General features: G+C 44.5%; 1 protein-coding gene across 3 annotated transcripts in view; it reads left to right on the top strand.

The window, feature by feature from the left end:
* Nucleotides 1–22,327, top strand: part of LOC138299526 (phospholipid-transporting ATPase ABCA1-like) — a 2,649,159-nt gene that overhangs the window by 1,419,800 nt on the left and 1,207,032 nt on the right. For 2 of the 3 annotated variants that reach the window (XM_069237822.1, XM_069237830.1), the window contains exon 28: nt 10,059–10,088. The exons of the other annotated variant lie outside the window; for it this stretch is intronic. In XM_069237822.1, coding sequence (XP_069093923.1) covers nt 10,059–10,088 — 30 coding nt within the window. The remainder of the gene's footprint in view (nt 1–10,058; nt 10,089–22,327) is intronic. 3 annotated transcript variants of the gene reach the window in all.

Here is a 22,327-nt window from a genome sequence, read left to right as displayed (position 1 = left end):
GGTGATGTCGTTGTTTCCGGCGCTGGGGTTGGAGAGCTCTTTGACGATGCTGAAGAGTTCCTTGCTGTTGTGTGCGTTGTTGTCTAGTCGTTCTTTGAATGCTGTCTTCTTGGTGGTGTGGATCAGCTGGTGGTGTTTACGGGACGCGTACTTGAGGGCGGTCATGTTGTCTGTAGTCGGGTTTTTTCGCCAGGCTCTCTCGAGGGTGCGGCAGTTCTTCTTGGAGTTCTTGAGGTCGTTGTTGAACCAGGAGGCTTTCTTGCTGTTGGGCCTGATGGGATGGGTTTTCAGAGGTGCGAGGTTGTCAGCGCAGTTGGTGATCCACTGTGTAAGGTTGTTGGCTGCTTGGTTGGGGTCCGCTGAGCTGGCAGGAGGGTTCTGGCTCAGTGATGTGGAGAGCTGGTCGGTGGTGATCTTGTTCCAGCTCCTGCGGGGAGCCTGTTGTGGGTGGTGGTGAGTCGTGGTTTTTCTGAAGCTGAAGTGGACGCAGCTGTGGTCTGTCCAGTGGAGTCCGGTGGAGTGGCTGAAGGAGATGTACTTGCTGGAGGAGAAGACTGGGTCAAGCGTGTGTCCGGCGTAGTGGGTGGGGGTGTTCACCAGTTGCTTGAGTCCGAGGTTGGCGAGGTTGTCCAGCAGGGTGGTGGTGTTGTTGTCGTTGTTGTTCTCCAGGTGGAAGTTGAGGTCCCCTAGGAGGATGTAGTCAGCGGAGGAGAGGGCGTGAGGGCTGATGAAGTCTGCGATGTCTTCGCTGAATTGTGTGCGGGGTCCTGGGGGTCTATAGATGAGGGTGCCTCTGAGTGTGGTCTTGGGGTCGGTGTGAATCTGGAAGTGGAGATGTTCGGCAGCTGTGAGGGTGTCGTCGGAGTTGGTCGTGATGCGGATGGTGTTCTTGTGGACAATGGCGATGCCTCCTCCTGTCTGGTTGATGCGGTCCCTCCGGGTGATCTTGTATCCGTCCGGGATGGCGATGGCGATGTCGGGCGCTGAGGAGGCGTTCATCCAGGTTTCTGTGAGGAAGGCGACGTCTGGAGATGTGGTGTCGAGCAGGTTCCAGAGTTCCACGGCGTGTCTGTGGATGGAGCGGGTGTTAAGCAGGATGCACTTCAGGTGGTTGCTGCTGGTGCTTGGTTTGGCGGGCGCGGTGCGGGTCTGGATGCAGGAGAACTTGCAGGATTGGCAGGTGAAGGGTCCGTGGGTGCGTCTTGGGGCGGCACGGCAGCACCCGGGGATCCGGCCGGTGTTGAGTGCGAGGAGGGTGGCGGCTTCGTAGGTCCGGCGTGTAGGCTCGCATCGGTGGGGGCCAGGGGGTCTGGCGCTGGGCGCGGTCCAGGCACAGACGGGCGCAGACGGGCTTGCCTTTGGCGCGCCAGCGGCGCGCCAGCGGCGCGCCAGCGGCGCGGCCGCTGCGCGCGGCCTCCATATGAGGGGAAGAGGGAGGGAGGAGCAGCTGGGAGGTGGGAGCGGGGCGGCCAATGGGGAGCAAGGGGGCGGAGCTACCGGAGTGTAGCGGCGGGAAACGAACGGGCGGCGATGGGGTGACGCGACGAGGCAGGGGCACAGGCACTCGGGGTACAGAAGAAAGAGCGGACACAGGCACTCGGGCACAACGAAGAGGGCGCTGGCGCTAGGTCACTGGAGGCGGGAAAAGGCAGTCAGGGCACAGGAGCACAGGGCACAGGAGCGAGAGCGGTCACGCTGGAGGCTGTGAGGCGGTGAGGGGAGCGACCTGCCTGAGAACCAGTCCAGTGCTAACATGCAAATGCTTCCCCCCATAAACATGGTGACATTGGCCAATTGGCATATTTAATTTACTTGTAAGTCCCTAGTAAAATGCACTACACATACCCAAGACCTGCAAATTAAATGCTACTTGTGGGCCTGCAGCACTGATTGTGCCACCCACATAAGTAGCCCCTTCACCATGTCTCAGGCCTGCCATTGCAAAGACTGTGTGTGCAGTTTCACTGCCACTTTGACTTGGCATTTAAAACTACTTTCCAAGCCTTAAACTCCCCCTTTTCTACATGTGAGTAACCCTCTAAGGTAGGCCCTAGGTAACCCATAGGGTAGGGTGCTAAGTAGGAAAAAGTCAGGACATGTACCAGGTAGTAAAAAACTCATAAATTCATTTTCCACTACTGTGAGGCCTGTTACTCTTATAGACTAACATTAGAACTGCCCTCATATACTTTTAAGTGGTAGATTCGGATCTGGAAGGAGTATCCATGTCTTGTTTGTTAGTGCTAGAATTGTCATAGAAAATCCTACTTACTGGTGAAGGTGAATTTAATATTACTATTTTAGAAATGCCACTGTCAGAAAGTGGGCATTTCTCTGCACATACAACCAACTGTGCCTTACAGCCTGTCTCCAATCCACCTCTTGTCTGTGCTGGTTGACATCTCCCCTTGCGCATTCCACCCAGATAACCACAAACACAGGACACTCAGTCACATCTGCATTCAACTGCATACTGAATGGGTCTTCCTGGCCAGGAAGGGTGAAGTGCTCACACTTACATTTTGAAGGCCAGTGTCCTGCCCTCACATAAAGGACCGATAACCCCCCCACAGGAATCCTGTCAGACAGGCCTGGGCTGAAAGGGAAACTTGTGCACTTCAAAACCACTCTTTGAAGTTTTCCCCACTTCAAAGGCATTTTTGGGTATATAAACTGGGTCTCTGACCCCACCAAATCAGACACTTCTGGACCTACATCTGCACTCGGTAAGAGGAACTGCCTGGCTGCCCAAAGGACCCATCTGGACTGCTTTGCTGAGAAGGACTGCTGCCCTGCTTGTTGCCCTGCTTCCCTGCTAGCCTCTGACTCTGCTAGAAGGACTCTACCTTTCTCCTGAAGTGCTCTCCTAGGGCTTGGATTCAGTTTGCCTTCTGTTTCTGAAGTCTCAGGGCCAACAAATACTTCACCTCTTCATGAAAACCCTTGTGCGTTGAAAATCAATGCAACACCTGCAGAAATCCATGCAAAGACTGCATTGCGGCTGGGAAATCACCACAAGGCCAACTGTAACGACGCATCCACAACTTCCTGATGGGAAATTTGATGCAGTGCCTGCCTTGTGACAGAAAACACAACACTTTGACTACCAGATCGATGGAGCACCTGCTCCTTCTACCAGCGCATCAAAGATTTTGAACACATCGTCCGTGGGTGTCAAAATATCCCCACATCGCAGTGAGGAACCAAGACTGCGCACCTGAAAAATGACACAACCCCTTGCAGCATGCAAAATTACTAGGATTGTGGTCCCTAGTTGAATAAGGGTGTATACTTCTGCCAACTAAAGACCCCATTTCTAACAGTGAGACTGATGGACGATCGTTGTGGGACTCCACGTATCAATTTCTTGGTCTCGGATGTAAAACGTGGCGGCTTGACCCTTTGGGTTCTTTCCATGATGAAGGAACAGATCCATTTGAGAGCGGTTTCTTGCATGCCAATCTTGTGGAGTCTTCTGATGAATGTTTTTTGGGAGACAGTATCACAAGTCACAAAGAGGTTGAGCCAGATGAGGGTTGCTGCTGCTCCTTGGTCCAAGATGATTTGAATGTCATCAGTGGCTGCAATGAAGGCAGTTTCTGTGCTGTGGTTTCTTCTGAATCTTGATTCAGTGTTGTCTAGAAGATGGTGAGGATTGAGTGGTTTGCGAATAGCTTGTTGATGGCCTTCTCAATTCAATCACTTTTACTGGATAGGGAAGCAGGAAAATGGTCTGGAAGTTGCACAGTAAGATTCAGGTTGGCTTTGGGTTTCTTGATGAGGGCATGGATTTCTACAAGTTTTGATTCATCCAGGAAAATGGCAAACGTGGTGGAGGTATTGATGATGTGGGCTAGGATGGTGCTGACTGGTGGTGTTCCTAGGTTCTAAACGTGGTGAGGGCATGGGTCTTATGTGGTCCTTGATTGGATGGTCTGCATGATTGCCTTTATGTCATTTCTGGTCATGGTTGCTCATTCTGTCAGGTGGCAGTCTTTCTTGGTGGTAGGTAGATTACCGAATTCCCTGGGGTTGGGTTGGTGTGAAGAAGTTGGATAGGTTGTCGCAGAGTAGCTGGGAGGTAGCGATGTTGGTGAAAGTAGCAGAGGGTGAGGTGAAATCCTTAATGATAGAGAAGATCTCCTCGCAGTTGTTGGAGCTTCCTTTGGTGCAGTCCACTAGTGTTTTTTTCTTGCTGTCTCCTTTTTGCTGGTGATAGTCTCTGAGTGCAGCTCTGTAGGTAGTATTGTCTGTTGTGTTGTGGCTGGCTCTCCATTCCCTTTCTAGTTTACAGTGCCATTTGGTATCTCAAAGGTCTCATCTGTACTAGCTGGCCTGCTTGTAGGATCTACTACGATTGTTGGGTTTGATGGGTGTGAGGGGGTCCATGTAGTTCTTGATCATGTTGTTGAAGTTGTTAATGTATTTATCAAAGTTATCTGTAGGGCTAGGATGATCCATGCTGAGGGCGCTGAACCACGCTGCTTCTGTGATTTTGCCCCAGCTTCAGCTTGTAATGCTGAACATGGTAGAGGTGTTGACTTGAGGTGTATTGATATGGAAGTGAATGATCGAGTGGTCAGTCCATTTGAGTGGTGTGGTGGAGGTGTATTTGATGCTGCTGCTTGAAGTTAGGGTCGAGTGTGGGTCCTGCGACGTGTGTTGATTCATTGATGAGCCGGGTAAGTCCAATGTTGTTTAAGCTTTTTGAGGACTGGTGTGGAGCAGGGGTCGTTTCGGTCTTCCAGGTGAAGGTTAAGGTCATCAGGGAGAATGTAGGCACTGGAGTCAATGGTGAGTAGAGCTACAAAGTTCGTGATGAGGCCGGTAAACGTGGCTCATGGTCTGAATGGTTGGTAGGGGAGGGTTCAGTGGAAGCTTTTTGAGATTTGCAGCTTGAATCCCAGGTGTTCCATGAATGGGGTGGGGATCTCGTTAGATGTTGTGCATTTGATGGATTCCTTGTAGATGACACCGACTCCTCCTACTGCCTTGTGAAGGTGGTCCATGCTGAGCGATATTGTATCCTGCTGGGATTGCTGTGGCGATGTTGGGAGTTGAGGAGAGGTTGAGCCAGGTCATTTTGATAAGGGGGATATCAGGTGTGTCGCTACTCAGCAGGTCCCATATTTCAGTTGTTTGTTTGCTGAGTGATCGTTTGTTGAGAAGCATGCATGGAAGTGGGTGTTGACATTCAGTTTGGCTGTGGCATGTGGTGTACAGTGGGGTGAAAGTATTGTTGCTGCTTGTGTGGAGGCGTTTGTTGGGAGGTAGCATTAAGGGAGTTGTTAGTAATTGCATGAGGGGTGTGAGTGTTAGGCTGCTGGAGAACCAGTAGAGGGTGTAGGTGAAGGCTCCTACTGTGGTGTGAGGCACAGCACAGCAACAGTTGGGGGAACGATGTCTGGGGGCTAGCAACCTAAGGAGTGCTACGCAGTATCATTGGGTGGGATCACACCAGGGTTCCTGGTGCTGGGCACTGTCCAGATGCAGACAGGTGTATATGGGCTTGCCTTTGGCGTACATTTGTGTTGCAACTGCCATTCAGTAGGTCCTGGGAGGGGAGAAGACTACAGGGTGCCTTGATGTCATTTCCTGTGCTGATGGTTGATGGGAAATGAGCCACAACTTCATATATTGCAATCTTGTACATTGCAGTGAATACAAGGACCAAACTTTTAGCTAATCAAAATGAATAAAACTAATCACACCTCACTAAAATCCTGGCTAGAGCCTCAGATTCAGCAACACAAATCTATACAGTAATAGTTCACTGCACTAACTTTAACTTGTGCCTGTGCCCGTGCCTTACATTGCTTATGGCCTCATATATTACATCATTCATGATATGATACATTAGTTCAGCACCTACCAATAACGTCACTTTGCCACTTTAACTGTTTTTTTTCAGTGGCCTGTAAATTAAATCTGCTAGTGGCCTGGTGCACTCATTATACAACCTACTGAAGTAGCACTGTAATGTCTGTTTCCAAGCTGGCCACTGCAACCTAGATGTGCAGTTGTAAACTTCCATTTACAGGCCACTGAAAAAACAAAGGCTAAAGTGACATTTTAGTTAAATGTTAATATAAAATGAAAACTAATGTTTAAAAAACAAAAACCTCTGAAATTTACATGTTACAATTTACTGAGCTAACTATAACTTGTGCCTTCATGATGTACGGCTTATGACCTCACATACTACATCACTCTTGACAGGTTCATTGACATCATCAGTGACATCTCTGATCACATATCAAATTACAGCATTGATGACATCATTGATAGCATTATCCAGTGACTGTAGTACTTTGCTATATGCTTCTGACACTGAAAGGTATTTAGTGATCTACATCTAGAGCACATTTACTGCAGTTTCTGTTCTACTAATCATTAAGGCCCATATTTATAAATTTTTAGCGCCGCATTTGCGTAATTTTTTGATGCAAAAACGGCGCAAACTTGCAAATTACAATTGTATTTTGTAAATTTGCGCCGTTTTTGCGTCAAAAAGCGGCGCAAATGCGGCGCTAAAAAAGTATAAATATGGGCCTAAATGTATTCGCATACAAACCTGGGCTCCAAATACGATATGTGCATGTGGAGGGTGGTGGCTCTCCATGAAGTGTTGTCCACAGTACAAATGCTGTAGGGAGTAGAGAATTCACCACCTAACAGTGTTTGAGAATCTGTAGGTAGTCATCTCTTTGTAAGAAGTTGTGCACAGGGCAATGGCTTTGTGCAGTAGGGGCTTAATAACCTAATGGGGCGTGGGTGTCCTGAGGAAGAGGTCTCTCAATATAAAACACCTATTAGAGTTGCTCTTTTACAATTCTCAGGCCCCATATCACACCCATTAAATCAACCACAAAAGGCCCTGCATCACTCATCAGAAGTACAAAGGCTCCAGCTGTCAGAATGCTTGCAAACACCATCAACCTTTTCTGGGGTCACATTGCATACACCCTGGGAACCATAAAGGTACATTTTAATAAATTATTCCTAAGGGCCTGCTGTACTCTCTGCAGCACCTAAAACACTTTTGTACTATATCCAAATTAGCCCATGAAGGGCATTATGGGGCGCTCCTTGCCGGGAGCAGTGAATAATAAATGAGCACCTCCTGTTGTTTATTTTTTAGGTGCCCGGTCCCATCCAGGACACTCCACTGTAATTCGGTAGGGCTCACACTCCACCTAACCTGTGGTTGACCTTCAGCATTTACAGTTGGAGAACCATTGATTGTACACTGCTGTAGCCATGACCAATTAGAAATGGTGGTCATCACAGGGATGGAGGCCTGCTGCGGTCAGCAGACCACCATGTCTATGATTGTTTTTTAATAAAGCACTGTATTTTTTTTTTTAATGCAACCTGTTTCCTTTTAAGAAAAACAAGATGCATTTAAAATATGGGACCACTGCCTCCTCTTAAAAAATATGTTTGTTTGCATTCTCAAGGGGAAAGGGGTCCTGGGGGAACCCCTTCCCATTTGAGAATGGATACGACCACCTTTTAGAAGTTTGAAAAAGTGTATGTTTTTCAACCATAATTTGGTTGCAAAGCATTAATGAATACCATTGCAATTCCGAAGTTGGATGGGATGCCCTAAATACTACTCCTCCAAATACCGAATGGCTAAACCAAATTGCGATTTGGTAAAAAGTTAGTCGAATAGGTAAAAAGTTACCAATCCGCTATTTGCCATTTGTAGATTACAAAATGATTATTTTGCACTTGCATATGGGCTGAGACTGCAAATAGGCCCATTTGCGACCACAGAATATTTTTGTAGATATGGGCCTTTGATTTTTAAACACAAAAAAAAATGGCTAGTGTCCTTTTCTGGGATTCCTTTCTCACGAACCTTCCTCTGCTATATCAGCAGGAGTAGTTTGACCAAAGAAATGTTAAACACTAAATGGAGTGGGAAGTCTGTCATGGATTTCAAAAGTTTGTCCTCTGCCAGTCTGGAGGACTAGGGGAACCACTCTCTGTGGTCTATATGACTTATGTTTTTTTTCCTCAAAGTCACGTCTTTGTATGCAGTAGATAGAGGTTGGTCTTGGGGACCTGAATTTGATGCTTGGTTTATCCTATAGCAAATGCACTTGATTGATGATTAATATAAAAAATATGTGCTCCCTTTGACTAACATGATTGGATTGTCAGCCCTTCGGAGTTGTGCCATTAGTTTCTAAGTCTGCCTACAGACATGTTGGTGAGCCTGTAACATATATTTTCGTGTTTGCAATTTTCATGATGTATGGAGTATTGCCCTTTCCTCACCATATGGACATTTCATTGGTGCATTTGGTCCATATGGCCATTTCTTTGGTGCTTTAGGTGTATACACCTGCACTTCACAAAAAAAAACTTAATTCATATGAGTGTCTGGGGAAAGCATAGCAATCATTCATGAAAAGGGGATTGGCATTGGTATTCTGTCTGCAAAAAAAGGTGACTGCACCATCCGCTCCCAGGTAATCTGCAAAGAACATATCTTGATGAACTTTTTAAAGGGAACCCGTGGAGCTCAAAATCTGGCTTATTTTGCATGTCCACATATAGGGGCGGCCCATCTGCTATGGTGGAGGAATGTCACTCCCCACCAGCAGCAGCTGCAAATCTTTAAAAATAAAATTATAATAAACAATGTTTATTATCGCTTTATTTTTAAAGGGGGGCCATGGGGGATGACAGCCATGGAGGGAAGTGCACAGAGCACTCCCCTCAGTGCGCATGTATGTTTGTCTGGCCGTCTCAGGCCGGCCAAACACCCATGCGCACAGGGCTCTCTCCAGCCTGGAACTGTGTTGCCGGGTTGGAGGCAGCAGGCCAGGCTCCCAGTCTTCCTTGGAGCGCCCCAATCATGACACTGGTCTGAGAGATGTCATGATTGGCCACAGTGCAGGCTGGGAGCCTGTGTCTGAAACGCGCGGCAGAGAGCGATGATGTGGCGGCAAGCTTAAGATAAGTTTTTTTTTAAATATTTATTTTATTGATTATACCCCCTGCCCCGCCACTTTGCCCACTCGCCAGCCGCGACTGCCCACACATCCTCTGAAATGACATTATTAAATGAAATTGCAAATAAAATGGCTCTTCATTTAGCTTGTCATTGATTTCTGCATTAGTCTTTCATCATCCACTGACACATTCATGCACTTACACAGGAGCCGAGACAGAAGAAAGTCAACCGGTATTTTATGTTTCTACTGCTGCCCTCACGACCCAAAAGACTATCGATTATAAAGACAGAGTGAGGTTCATCATAGTGAAAGTCAGCGGTGGTAGATGCTTCCCTTCATGCACTTGGCAAAGCATTGTCCAAATAAACATTGCACCAGCTGGGTACATGAACTTCTGTAAACGTCTATACAAAACGGTCGTATTTTCAAGACGTTGCCAGTCTAGAGCATATACCATAAAAATAAAGAAATGGATTGACAAATGTTTTCTTCTTTCCTGTAGTTCGCTGAATTAATAACATTAATTTCTTAAGTTATCTTCTACTATTATTTTAGGGCATTTAAGAATGCCATCCAAAAATGACAATGCTGCAAAGTAGTGGGAAAATGGAAATACTAATACAGCGCATTTTAATTAAGGAAGTCTGTGGATTACGATAAGGGCGGATGCATCAACATTCAGATTTAGATGAACACTACCACATTTTTAAGTGAAGCAGTGACAGATATTTTTTTAAAAAATGCTCGCAATTTAAGGCTGTTTTATTACGCGCTTAAGGCCTACAGCAATGGTAATATCAGGGACGTTTTACCCGCCTGTCAGTAAAGCGTTTTCGTTTACCAATGCAACTGGAATGTGTGTATGATTACATTAACTAAGCTCATCATTTAGCATCCCCCTGCAAGCCATATCGGAAATTGTTGCCTGTGGCTTTCTGTGACCTTTGAATTGAAGAAGTAACTCCTAAGCGAGCCGTCATTACGAGTGTGAGGACATGGCTGTTTACATGTTTATATTATTTCAGCTTCAGAACGTGCTGGAAAACCTGCTAATTTATATTTTCTATTTCTCCCTTCATTACTCAGGCAACAAGATGTTCTTGAACAGAGTTGAAGGTACGTATGTTTCGTTTTCTTGGGTTTTTCGAGGCAGTAATCGAACAATTTAACACATAAGTAGAACAGATGGCAGGAAATTCAGCGTACTTCACCAGGGATTCCACATACACATAACACATCCTTAGCAGCCCACTGACAGAGACAAACATAAGACTCCTACTGCTATCCTTGCCTCCTCTTCTGGTAGCCAGGCTCACTTCAAGGCTCAGTATTCCAAATGAGTCTGTGACATGCATGAAACAATAAACAATAACAAAACAGTTCTAAGATAGCGAACTTGGGGCCACATGTATAAAGAGCCGATTTTTCGACTCGCAATCTGTGAGTGGAAAACCGGATGTACAACAGTGTACTTTACACTGTGTGCGATTGTCTATGGGGTCACAAATGACCTACCTCATGAATATTCATGAGGTAGGTCTCAATTTGCGACCCATTGGGAATGGCCGCCCTCACAGGGATGGTGACCTGCTGGAGACAGCAGACCACGATGTCGGTGACTGCTTTTAAATAAAACATTTTTTTCTTTTTTTTAAATGCAGCTGGTTTTCCTTAGAGATGCATTTCAAAAACAAAAATGAAAAGTTTTCTTTTCATCTTTTCAGAGCAGGCAGAGGTCCGTGGCACCACTGCCTGCTCTGAAAAAATATTTTTGCTGCCATTCACATGGGGACCCCTTCCCATTTGCAAATGGATTAGCACAAGTTTGAAACTGGTCCTAACTGCGATTGTTTTGCGACTGCATTCGCGGTCACAAAACAATCATTCATACCATTTGGATTCGGTATTAGGAAGGGACTCCCTTGACACTCCCTTTCCTAATGCCAAATCGCAAAACCCAAACTGCGATTCAGTAACAAGTTACAAAATCTCAGTTTGGGCTTTGTACATCCCAAAAAGCATTTTTCAAGTCGTGAACGGGCCGATTCTGCAAATCGACCCCTTTACGACTTGAAAAATGCTTTGTACATCTGGCCCTTGATGGCTAGTTTGAAGAGAATAAGGAAAAACACAAGTTAGGCTGGTACCTGGGTGGTGTGAGTGATTACTTTGTATATATCTATATATAAATATATATATATAGGTGTTTGATTAAAAACACCTTTTGTGTCCTTCTGAGTGGACGTGACTTCTTTTTTGGTTGGATTTCTGTTCTTGGTAGCCACACAAGCACCACGTGCCACCCCTATATATATACATATATATATATATATAAATATATATATATGTGTATATATATATATATAGATATATAGATATTTATATATATATATTTCCCCAAAAAAGTGTGTCAGTGATTCTTGTTGATCCGTCAAGCGGGAGCTATGAAAAAGGGGGATAAAAAAACATATGTTTCCCATGTTAATTCCCATAGGAGTTTTGAGCATGGCTACAGCTCGAAACACTGGATGGAATTTCACCAAACGTGCCAAAAAGGTAGCTGTTGGTGTGCATTCAATTATTTGGTGTAAATCCATGCAGTCGTTTTTGAGATATTAAAATAAATACAAATTTGTATATCTATGGCTGCAACAACTTTGCAAATAATGATGAGCTTCCGCAGGGAAATGCAGAGCTCTGATTAGCTGCTAACACTTCAACCTGGAAGTGTTGGCAGCCATATCGGGAATCGGCTTCAGCTGAGTCCTACAAAAAAGATTAAAAAATAAGAGAAGGGGACAGGGTAGAATCACCCTGACCCATTAGCTCTGTTGTTGGGGTCTCATAGAGACCCCCCAGGCCTAAAGAAACACTTAAAAAATAAATTGCAGCAGATTTATGACAACATTGCAAATTCACTAGCAATTTTTAAAAGGGTTAAAGGCTGCCCTATGCCCCACAGCCCCAGGGACTGCCACCTCCCTGTGCCTAGATTACATAGAGGGTTTGCATGGACTCCCTTGTGGAACCTATAATGGCCTTGGGGTCCGCCATCACCCAGGGCTGGCTCCTTTTATGTGCCAGGGTACCTACCCCCAGGACATAGCTGTTTGCTTTTGTTTGGTGGGAGCTTTGACAGACCCCACCAAGCAAAAGTAAACAAAATCCGCTTTCTGAAAGCGAGAGCTGTCAAACAGCTCCCACTGGCAGAACACAGAGTTTTCATCTGTTTTCCTTCACACAAACATGCGTGCAGGGAAACCAATGAAAACATTGCTCCCACAAGTAGGGAGCTGATATTTAAAGCAGCACCCTGCTTCTGGGAGCAATGCCGGCTCCCGCAGGACACAGAGAGCCTGCAAGGACTGCGGGGTCCTGGAGGCTCCCCTATGGTCCTGTTGTGCTCTCTCTCTCTCTCTCTCTCTCTCTCTCTCTCTCTCTCTCTCTCTCTCTCTCTTACATCCCATAACAGGTAGGAAGAGAGAGAGAGAGAGATAGACTGTCATTTAAATGATCTCTCCATGCAAGGACTTCAAAGAGTAAGACCACAAAGATGTTTGTTACGAATATTATAGTTAATTTTGGATGCAGAGCGTAACAGAGGCAATTCTGGGCTAATGGTCAAGATCTTGTGCTATCACTCAGTAGGCTGAAGGGTCATATCCTAGTATCGCTTGGCAGTGTGTTTGTTTATTTACTAGTGTTTTGAAATATCTCATTCTAAGTATACAATTCATCAAAGCCTAAAACAACTCTCTCTCTCCCTCTCACTCTCATTCTCTCTCTTTCTCAATTTTTCTTTTTAATTCTCTTTCTCCCACTTACAGACCGACTCAGACACTCACGCACCCACTTACACATCCATTCAGACCCTTGTGCACTCACTCATAGCCCCACTCAGACACTCACGCACCCACTCACAGACCAAATCAAACTCTGACACACCCACTCTCAGATCCACTAGCACCCTCAAGCACCCACTCACAGACCCACACAGACACTGACGCACCCACTCACCGACCCACTAAGACACTGATGCACCCACTCTCACTCACAGACAGAACCCAGGCAGCCACTCTTGCACGCAGAAAGACCCTCTCACACCTATTTGCACACCCAGAGAGACAGGCCACTGCCAGCTCCCGTTGTGCATGGACTGTCTGGGATTGGGTGGTTTGCTGGAACATCTGGCTGTAGGCCAGGCACTGCAGCCAACCCCTGCCACACATAGCCTAAGGCCATGCACAGTGTGGGGTGGGGTAGGTATAGGGGCTGGCCGCAGGGCGTGGCCTGTGACCAGGCCCTGTAGCCAAACCTTCCTGCTCACAGCCAAAGGATGTTCGCAGCTAGGGGTTGTGTTGTTATAAGGGTTGGTTGCAGGGCCTGGCCACAGTCCAGGCCCTGCGTCCAACTGCCACAAAGCACGGCCGAAGGCCAAGCACAGCGGTGGTTGGATTAACGTATAGTAATGACAGCTATGTTACGTTAAAAAAAACATAGAAATTCATTGAAAAAAAACAAAGGTTATAGGGACGTTATAGATAGGAAATAGAATTAAAAAAAGCATAGAAATTCACTTGAAAAGCTTAAGGTTACAAGGATGGCATAGTTAGGCTCACATTTTAAATGTGAAAAACCATAGAAATTCAACTGTTAGATTGACCTCAAGTAACTATAACTTGTGCCCTAAGGTCACTATGCACTGCTAATTACCCCACAAATTATGGCACTCATGACACCTTTGATAACATCATTTATAATATCAATGTAATATTTGCAGTAAAACCTTTGATAGAAAAAACTGTGTATGGCGGGGGTGCAAGTCATAGTTACCTTAGGGCACAAGTTATAGTTACTTGAGATAACTATAACAGGTAAATCTACTGATGTGAATTCCTATGCTTTTGTGTGATTCAAATGTGAGCCTAATTATAACATCCCTGTAACCTTTAGTTTTTAAGTGAATTTCTATGAGTTTTTTAATACTATTTCCGAACTATAAAGTCCCTGTAACCTTCGTTTTTTTGTGTGAATATGTATCTATATATATATATATATATATATATATATATATATATATATATGTATTTATATATATAGAGAGAGAGACAGAGATAGATAGATAGATAGATAGATAGATAGATAGATAGATAGATAGATAGATAGATAGATAGATAGATAGATAGATAGATATAAATATATATATATATATAGCAACCACTCCAGTTCCAGTGGGTAAGAACTGTCAAAGTCCACTCACCCGCTGGAAGAGGAGGTTTTATCCCTTTCCCTGTCCGCAGAGATGCAATACTGGCTCCTGCAGGGGACAAGGGGCCGGCTGGGATTGTGGGCACCTTGAGGCACCCCTAGCAGTCCAATTGAACACTGGGTGCCTTGGGGGATGGGGTCCCTGGGACCAAAATTGGCAGGGGATGGGGTGCCGCACGACCTCCCTTGTCTGGAGTCCCAGGTTCTCCTTTTAAATTTAAATTGCTACAAGTTTGCAAATGTGCAAATCACCTGGAAGCTCCGCCCACTTGGCCCTTCGCTATCCATCTTAGTAGTAAGAAAAGTTCTTCCCATATTTTGCCAGGATGAGGGACAGCTTTCCAAATGGTCACCCAGTGCATTTGCAGCAGATTTTTGTGGCAGGCCTTGATGCTGAGGAGTATGAGGACTTCTCAACAAAACAAAGATAAGAGGAAGGACAATAGTTTGGTGGATATTTACGTCTTTGTAGTCTTGTTGGCCTCTCTATAGGAGGAATCATGTTATCACATACCTCTAGATAAAGAAGCATCAGGCACAATCATATTGCCAAAACGCACCCAATGCTGCCTAATGGAGCACAGGGTCACTGGTGACATTTCCTTGTGCTCCATTACACAGCTGTAGTGTAGAATATGTACTGGACATTTAGCTAAGGAGGCAGAAAGAACTCCACTTAGGTTGATACTTTGTGCAAACCTGTGGACTCTTGTGGGATAAAAGGGCAGCTGAGGTTCCTTTGTGGCCGAGTCATTCACACAGCTACTCAAAGACGCATTCAGGCTCTCACTCAGACACTCATGCACCCACTCACTGATCCACTCAGACATTCGCACACCCACTGACAGACCCACTCAGGGGCTCATGTACCCACTCACAGACTCACTTATACATTCATGTACCCACTCACAGATCCACTCAGACATTCACCTACCCACTCACTGACCCTCTCAGCCATTCATGCACCTACTCATAGACCTACTCAGGGTCATGCACCCACTCAGAGACCCACTCAGAGACTCACACCACCACTTTCAGACCCACTCAGAGACCCATGCACTCACCCACATACCAACTCAGAGACTCACACACCCACTCACAGACCTACTCAGACCTCATGCTCCCACTCACAGACTCACTCAGAGGCTCACACACTCACTCACAGATCCACTCAGAGACTCATGCATCGTCTCACAGACCCACTCAGACACTCACACACCCACTCAAAAACCTACTTAGACTCTCAAACACAGACTCACAGACCCACACAGAAGCTCACACACCCACTTACAGAGACACTCTCACACTCACTCTCACACCCAGAGGCTCCACTCACATCTAATCTCACAACCAGACACCTCATACCCACATAGATGCCCTCACACCCACTCTCACACCCAGACAGACACTGTCACACCCACTCTCACACCCAGAGACACCCTCTCAAACCTATTCTCACATCAAGAGAGACAGGCTCTGTGGCCAACCCCCGGCGTGCATATAGGGGTTGGTTGCAGGTCCAGGCCCTGCGACCAACCCCCACCAGGCAGAGCGTCAGGCAGCCTGGCGGCAGTCGGCATCATCATCCAACAGGGCAATGGTGCTGCCCCTCGTATAATGATCCCACAGTCCCCAGCCTTTCCCTGGTGGGTTTCTCCGCCAGGGAAAGGCTGGCAGAAGGGGTGCCCCTTTGCAGTACCCCATTGCGCAGGTCCCTGCCCGACGGGTGCAGCTGCACTCGACTCACAGAGGCATTGGCGGCTGCTCCAATGTTTCTGCCCGCCGGCCCAGAGGAATGCTCTTAATACGGCCGTTGGGGTTCCGGGGGAGCTGGCAGTCACTTGTAAGACCGCCAGCATGAACACAGCGGTTTCGACTGCCTTGTTCATTATGAGGGCCATAGTATTTAAAATTACTTTACGATGAAAAAACTGAGAAATTCACTGAAAAAAACATAGGTTACAGGGACGTTATAGTTAGGAAATATATATATTTTTTAAAATTCAATTAAAAAAACAAAGGTTACAGGGAAGTTATAGTTAGGTGCTGAATTTACATACATGAAACCATACAATTTCAGCAGTTTTTGTTAGTAGTATTTCAAGTAATTATAACTCGTGCCCTAAGGTAACTATAATGTGCGCCATCGCCATTCATTGATAATTGCCCTAGATAATACAGCACTCATTTCAACTTTCATAATGTCAACAAAATACCAATGAAATGTTAGCAGTCAAATTACTGAACAAAAATGTGTGCATGGCTGGGGCAAGAGTTATAGTTACCTTAGGGCTCGAGTTATAGGGCCAGATGTATGAAAGCATTTTGCATTCTCAAACGGGGCGAATGCCCGTTAGCGAATTCAAAATTCCAGTTCAGAATGTATGAAATACATTCTGATCGAAATTTTACGGAATCTCTAAAATAGCGATTCCTTAAAATTGCGACCCTGTTTAGAGAATCGCAAATTGCGACTCTCTAAATTAAAAATTGCAAATAAGGAATCCTTATTTGCGATTTCTTAGCACATGTATGAAGCAATTCCTAAATGCGATTTTGGCAGTTAGGAATCGCTAATTACCACCAAGTTGAACTTGGTGAACCATGTGCAAAATTTAAAAATGCATTTAAAATGCATTTTTAAATTGTACATGTAAAGCACACATGCCCTTTTGGCATGTGTGCATCTTACATGTCCCCCAAAAAAATTATGGGGTGCAGCAGAGGGGGCCTTAGCCCCCCAGCACCCTGGGGTTTTGCATTTCCAAAATTGCAATTTCTGGTTCAGAAATCGCAATTTTGGAAATGCAAATAAAACGCAGATATGGGCCAACAGGCCCATAGCAGCAAATGGGGCAGGTATCGCAATTTGCGATTCGGTAATAGCATTTGCAATTTTTAAGAAATCGCTATTACCGAATCGCAAATGTGATACATGGCAATTTGCGATTCGGAAATAGCGATTTCTTAAAAATCGCTATTTCTGAATCGCAAAGGGCCGTGATGTTACATCTGGCCCATAGTTACTTAAAATAACCCTAACTACAACTACTGAATTTCTATGGTTTTGTGCGAGTAAATTGTGAACCTAGCTATAACGTCCCTGTAACCTTAGGGGCAGATTTAAGAGCCCCTAGCGCCTCCTTGCACCACATTAGCATCATTGTTTTTACGCTAATGTGGCCCAACAAGGTCAAAATCTCCACAAAAAATTTACAAAGAGACACAATGCATGCATTGCACCACTTTGTAACTCCTTACACCACATTATGCCTGTGCCGGGTATAATGTATGCCAGGTGGGGTTACCCTGTAATGGGGGCTGAAAAATGTGATGTATATCACATGGAATGTTAATTTTTGCCATTTAAAAATTCTAACTTCTCGCAATGCATATTTTGCTTGTGCTCTGATTTAGGAAATTAATTGGAATAACTTATTTTTATAGTTTGTTGATAATTATTTGTCCATGCCTAGTCCCCCCTTCCAGGGGAATCCTGATAATAATGAATTGATTGATGCAATCAGCAACTTCATTTGCTCTGCAGTTGTCAGGATAATTTTGGTGTAAATTAGCTACTCCAAGAAATATTGAAACTGTTTCCAAACATTTGTGAATCTGAAAAAGCTTTCGGACTTTATTTTGATTGAATTTCCCTCTATTTTGACTCTCCCCTTTCTTCCAAATAACAGCTTCCATCATCCCATCTCTTTTGTATTCTGCTTCATTATACATTATGCACACAAGGCATAGGCTAAAACGCTTTTCTGTCCGTAGGTATATATTGGGTTTGTAAGGCTTTGTGAAGAATCTAAGGGGCATATTTATAATCCATTTGCACCGATTTGCATCATTTTTTTGATGCAAATTTGTCTCAAAACTAACTCCATATTTATATGTTGACGTTCGACACTTCTAATATCAAAATATTGGAGTTTGCACCTTTTTTAGATGCATGAACCTACCTTGCATCAAGCAGATGCAAGGTAGGTTTTCCATTCTAGAAAATGCCGCTAACCCCATAGCCCCATATTTATTCCCAGTGCTAAAATAATGCACAGGTGGGAGGAGGAGCTAAATAAAGGTGCAAAGCTCTCTTGCACCATTGTTTATTACCTGGGTCAGACCAGGTGTATTGGGACATGTGAACCAATTTCCATGGTTAAACACCATGGATGGGTCCACAGGTGCCCTACCCAAGCCTCAGGAACACCCCCAGCCACACCAGAGGGACACCAGAGGATGGGGGATCCCATCCCAGGTAAGTAGGGTAAGTGTAGGTAAGTATTTGTTTTTTTAAATTAAAGTGATAGTGGGAGCCCAACTTGGGGCCCCACTTCATGGCACAGGGTGCAATGGTGATGCCCAGAGGACACTGGTCGTCTGTGCTGGCCATTGGGATGGTGGGCATGGCTCCTGTCTTTTCTAAGACAGGATTCATGTGGTATGGATGGTTTTGCGTCAGAAAAAGACGCTAGAGTGGTTATAGGCATTTTTTTTTGCCTCAAACCAGCATAATGTAATTTTTGCTGCAAAACCCTCTTCTCCCATATCGCCACTCCCACCCGGCTACCGTCATTTTTTTTAACGTTGGCCCACCCTTCTTGCCGGCTTGCGCCATTCCATAAATATGGAGTCCGGCTGGTGCTCAGGAATGGTGCAAGACGGTGCTAAACTTTTTGATGCAAAACTGCGTTTGTGTAGTTTTGCATCAAAAAGTATAAATATGCCCCTTAATTTTATACCTGGGCAACTCAGAAATATGCAAACGTGCATATTTCGACCAAGCTGAAAACTGATTGAGTTATTGAGTAATAATAAATTGAGTGATAATTAACACCAATTGTCAGCGCAGAGACCACAAATTTTGGTACAATGCGCAATATGTATGTAGGTAGAGTAAGTTGAGTAATTATTTATAATTATTTATTATGTTCATTAAAAAGGATTTCTGAAATGTGCAAGAAGGTGTTTAGTAAATAACTAAAATGTTAAAGGCACAAAGAAATACATTTCCACTACTAATATAAAAATAATTCTGACTTACAAACAGAGATACTAAAGAGATGTAAGTTTCTTAAGATTATTGAAATTGTTAAAGAAAATATCAGGTCAGCTGGCACAGTAGGACAGGCATGGAAGACCATTTTGGATCTGAACGTTGAGCTGAACCAGCTGTTAAGGAAAATGGCTGATATGTAGCAGATATGTGGCCCTCTAAAAATTAAGAGGCATATTTACAAGAACATGGCGCATCAGTGCTGATGAGCCAGTTTTCTTGCATCGCCCCTGCCCCACCTAATGACACCATGGGTGCTCCATATTTACAATACGCTGTATCATGTCAGTCGTTAGGCCAATACCATCAAAAATGTTGATGCTATTGTGGTGCTTTGCTGCACTAGCGTCAAGAATGTTGACGCTAGTGCAGCAAAGTGCAAGGAGGCCCATAGGTTTCTATGCGTACGTCATTTTAATGAATGCTTTGAGCAGGCGTTAAAAATGACATAAAAAATGGTGAAGTGAAATCTTGTAGATTTCACTGCACCAGTTTTGCAGGCATCCTAGCACCTGCACGCCCACCTTGTATACATTATGCATGTTGCGGGCATATTGAGGAGCAAAAGGGAGCAAAGTCGTCCAATGCGAGCACTGTGCCACTTAGTAAGTAGGGTGTGGCAAAAACGCCTTCCTAACTCCACATTAGGGTAAAAAGAATGATGATGATGTGACAAGAGGTAGGCGCCAGGGACTTCTAAATATGCCCCTAACTTTCACGGTTATGGCATTACTTAGGCAGAGCAGAATGTAAAATTGTGTTCCTCAAAACCCCGACAAACAGTTTCTGTGTTTTTCTCTGCTTTCTTTAGTGGTGTGGGAAATTCTGGATTACTTCTAAACAGGGGAGTAGATTGAGGCGGGGCAGGGTGAACTTCACATTTACCAACCACACTGGCATATAATGTTTAAATGAATTATGCAACAAGTACGGTGCTTAAGAGGGGCCTAAGAGCAGACGAAAGGGGGACGACTGTTGGTTGGTGGGAGAACTAAGTGAGATAAAACTTAAGGGCAAATTTACAAGAAAGTGGCCATTTTTCATGTATCCCCCTGGCACCTTAAGTACACCCTGGTTGCGCCGTATTCACACCATGGCGGTCGTTACCACAACAGTGTCAACATTTTTGACGCTGTTGTGGCACTTTGCTGCACTAGCGTAAAAACAATTTGACGCTATTGCAGCAAAGCACAGGGAGGCCCATAGATTATCATGTGAGCGTCACTTTAACACCTGCCTTGAGCAGGATTTAAAAATGACGGAAAAAATGATGCAGTGAAATCTTGTCAATTTTACTGCGCCATTTTTCTGGCTTCCCTGAGTGAGAATGACCCCCTTGCATACATTATGCCAGACGCAGGCATATTGTGCGCAAGGAGTTGCGAGTGGCACAATGCATGCATTGCACAATTTGTAAAAACAGTGAGGGGGAATGGCTATCTTAACGCCATCTGAGCGTCATAAAAATGATGCTAAGGTGGCATTAAGGTAGTGCTAGGGTTTGTAAATCTGCCCCTTAATATTTTGCAAAATAACTAATGTTTAGGGCTTTCAAAACAGAGAGAGATGGAGAGTGTGTGAGTTTTTTTCTGTGTGTATGTAAAAATTCCTGGTGAAATCCAACAGACACCTACCATACCCGACTGAAAGCCCTGCTTATTAGAGGGGATGTAACACCCCAAACACCCCTACTCTTAGGCCCTCATAATGAGTAAAGGGTTAAATTCTGATCCCTGTGCAAACTTGTGTTTGCTGAGAGATCACAATTACGAGTTATGTGATAATTAATACACCCTTGTAGTTGTCCCCTGATAAATTCCAACAGGTCAAACCTGACAAATTTTATTGAGTGAAAAATTTCCTCTATTGACCAGTGCATGTAGAGTTTGGTTCTGTTAGCTACAAAATCCAGATGTTATCCCCAGAAACTTGTAAGCAGGTGACATTTATTGCACCCGATAAATTCTGCTGCTACAGTGTCCAATTTAATGAGGTGCAATAAATATCACATCATTCACATACTGTTCATAACGAAGGCCTTTGGAGATTCTCTGCTGTTTCATCAATGGTAATCCTTTACCAACTTGTCGGTCTGCTGCAGAACTGCATGGATAACAGTGATGCTCATCCACTCAACATCAGAGGGTAAAACACAATGGCTCATTTTTCTTGCCCGGGTCTGACATTCGAAAATATTAGATGGAAATGGAAGTCATTTATCCCTAGTACCCATAAACTGGAGGCCAAGATGTAGCAGCAGAAAGGGGGTGGAGTCATAATGGGCGGGGTCATGAAAATCAGAGCCATTAGTCCAATAGCTTTAAAAATGTTGATGCTATTGTATCGCTTTGGTGGATAAGCATCATAAATTATGGCGCTAATCCACCATAGTCAAGAGAAGCCCTTCACAAACAATGGGAGCATCACTTTAATGCCTGCCTAAGACTAGCATTAAAAATTACACCAAAAATGGCGCAGTGAAATCTTGTAGGTTTCACTATGCTATATATTTGGACCTCCCTGCGTCAGAATGCCCCCCTGCATACATCATGTTTGGCGCAGGCTTAGTGTGGTGCAAGGGTTTACAAAGTGGCACAACACATGAATTAGGCCATGTTGTAAATATGGCATGACGAAAATGCCTCATTGACAACACATTATCATTAAAAAATGACGCTAATGTGGCACTACGTTTTTAGAAATTCTGTGCAAAGACATTGCCAACAAGAACATATGTAAAATTAAATCTGGTCTTACATTTTAAAATATCTTATGAGCTAAAGCACTTGCTGCAGAGGTCTTTGTGCAGCAATTATCATATGATAATAATAATTGTAAGACAACTCTGGTGGCTAATGCACTTGCTAGAGAGATCTGTGTTTTTTCTAATCACATTTCGACTCATAAAGTAACATAAAGGATTAGTGTGTTTGCTGCTCATCACATTATGTAACATGCAGATCACAGATTTGTATTTTATGTAGAAAGGTACATATGTACGGTTTTGATGCAAAGATCCTTTTATTAA

Source organism: Pleurodeles waltl, chromosome 1_2 (genome assembly GCF_031143425.1).
Source record: "Pleurodeles waltl isolate 20211129_DDA chromosome 1_2, aPleWal1.hap1.20221129, whole genome shotgun sequence".
Taxonomy (NCBI): domain Eukaryota; kingdom Metazoa; phylum Chordata; class Amphibia; order Caudata; family Salamandridae; genus Pleurodeles; species Pleurodeles waltl.
Note: the sequence above shows the minus strand (reverse complement) of the source record. Positions and strands in the feature narration are given on the sequence as shown.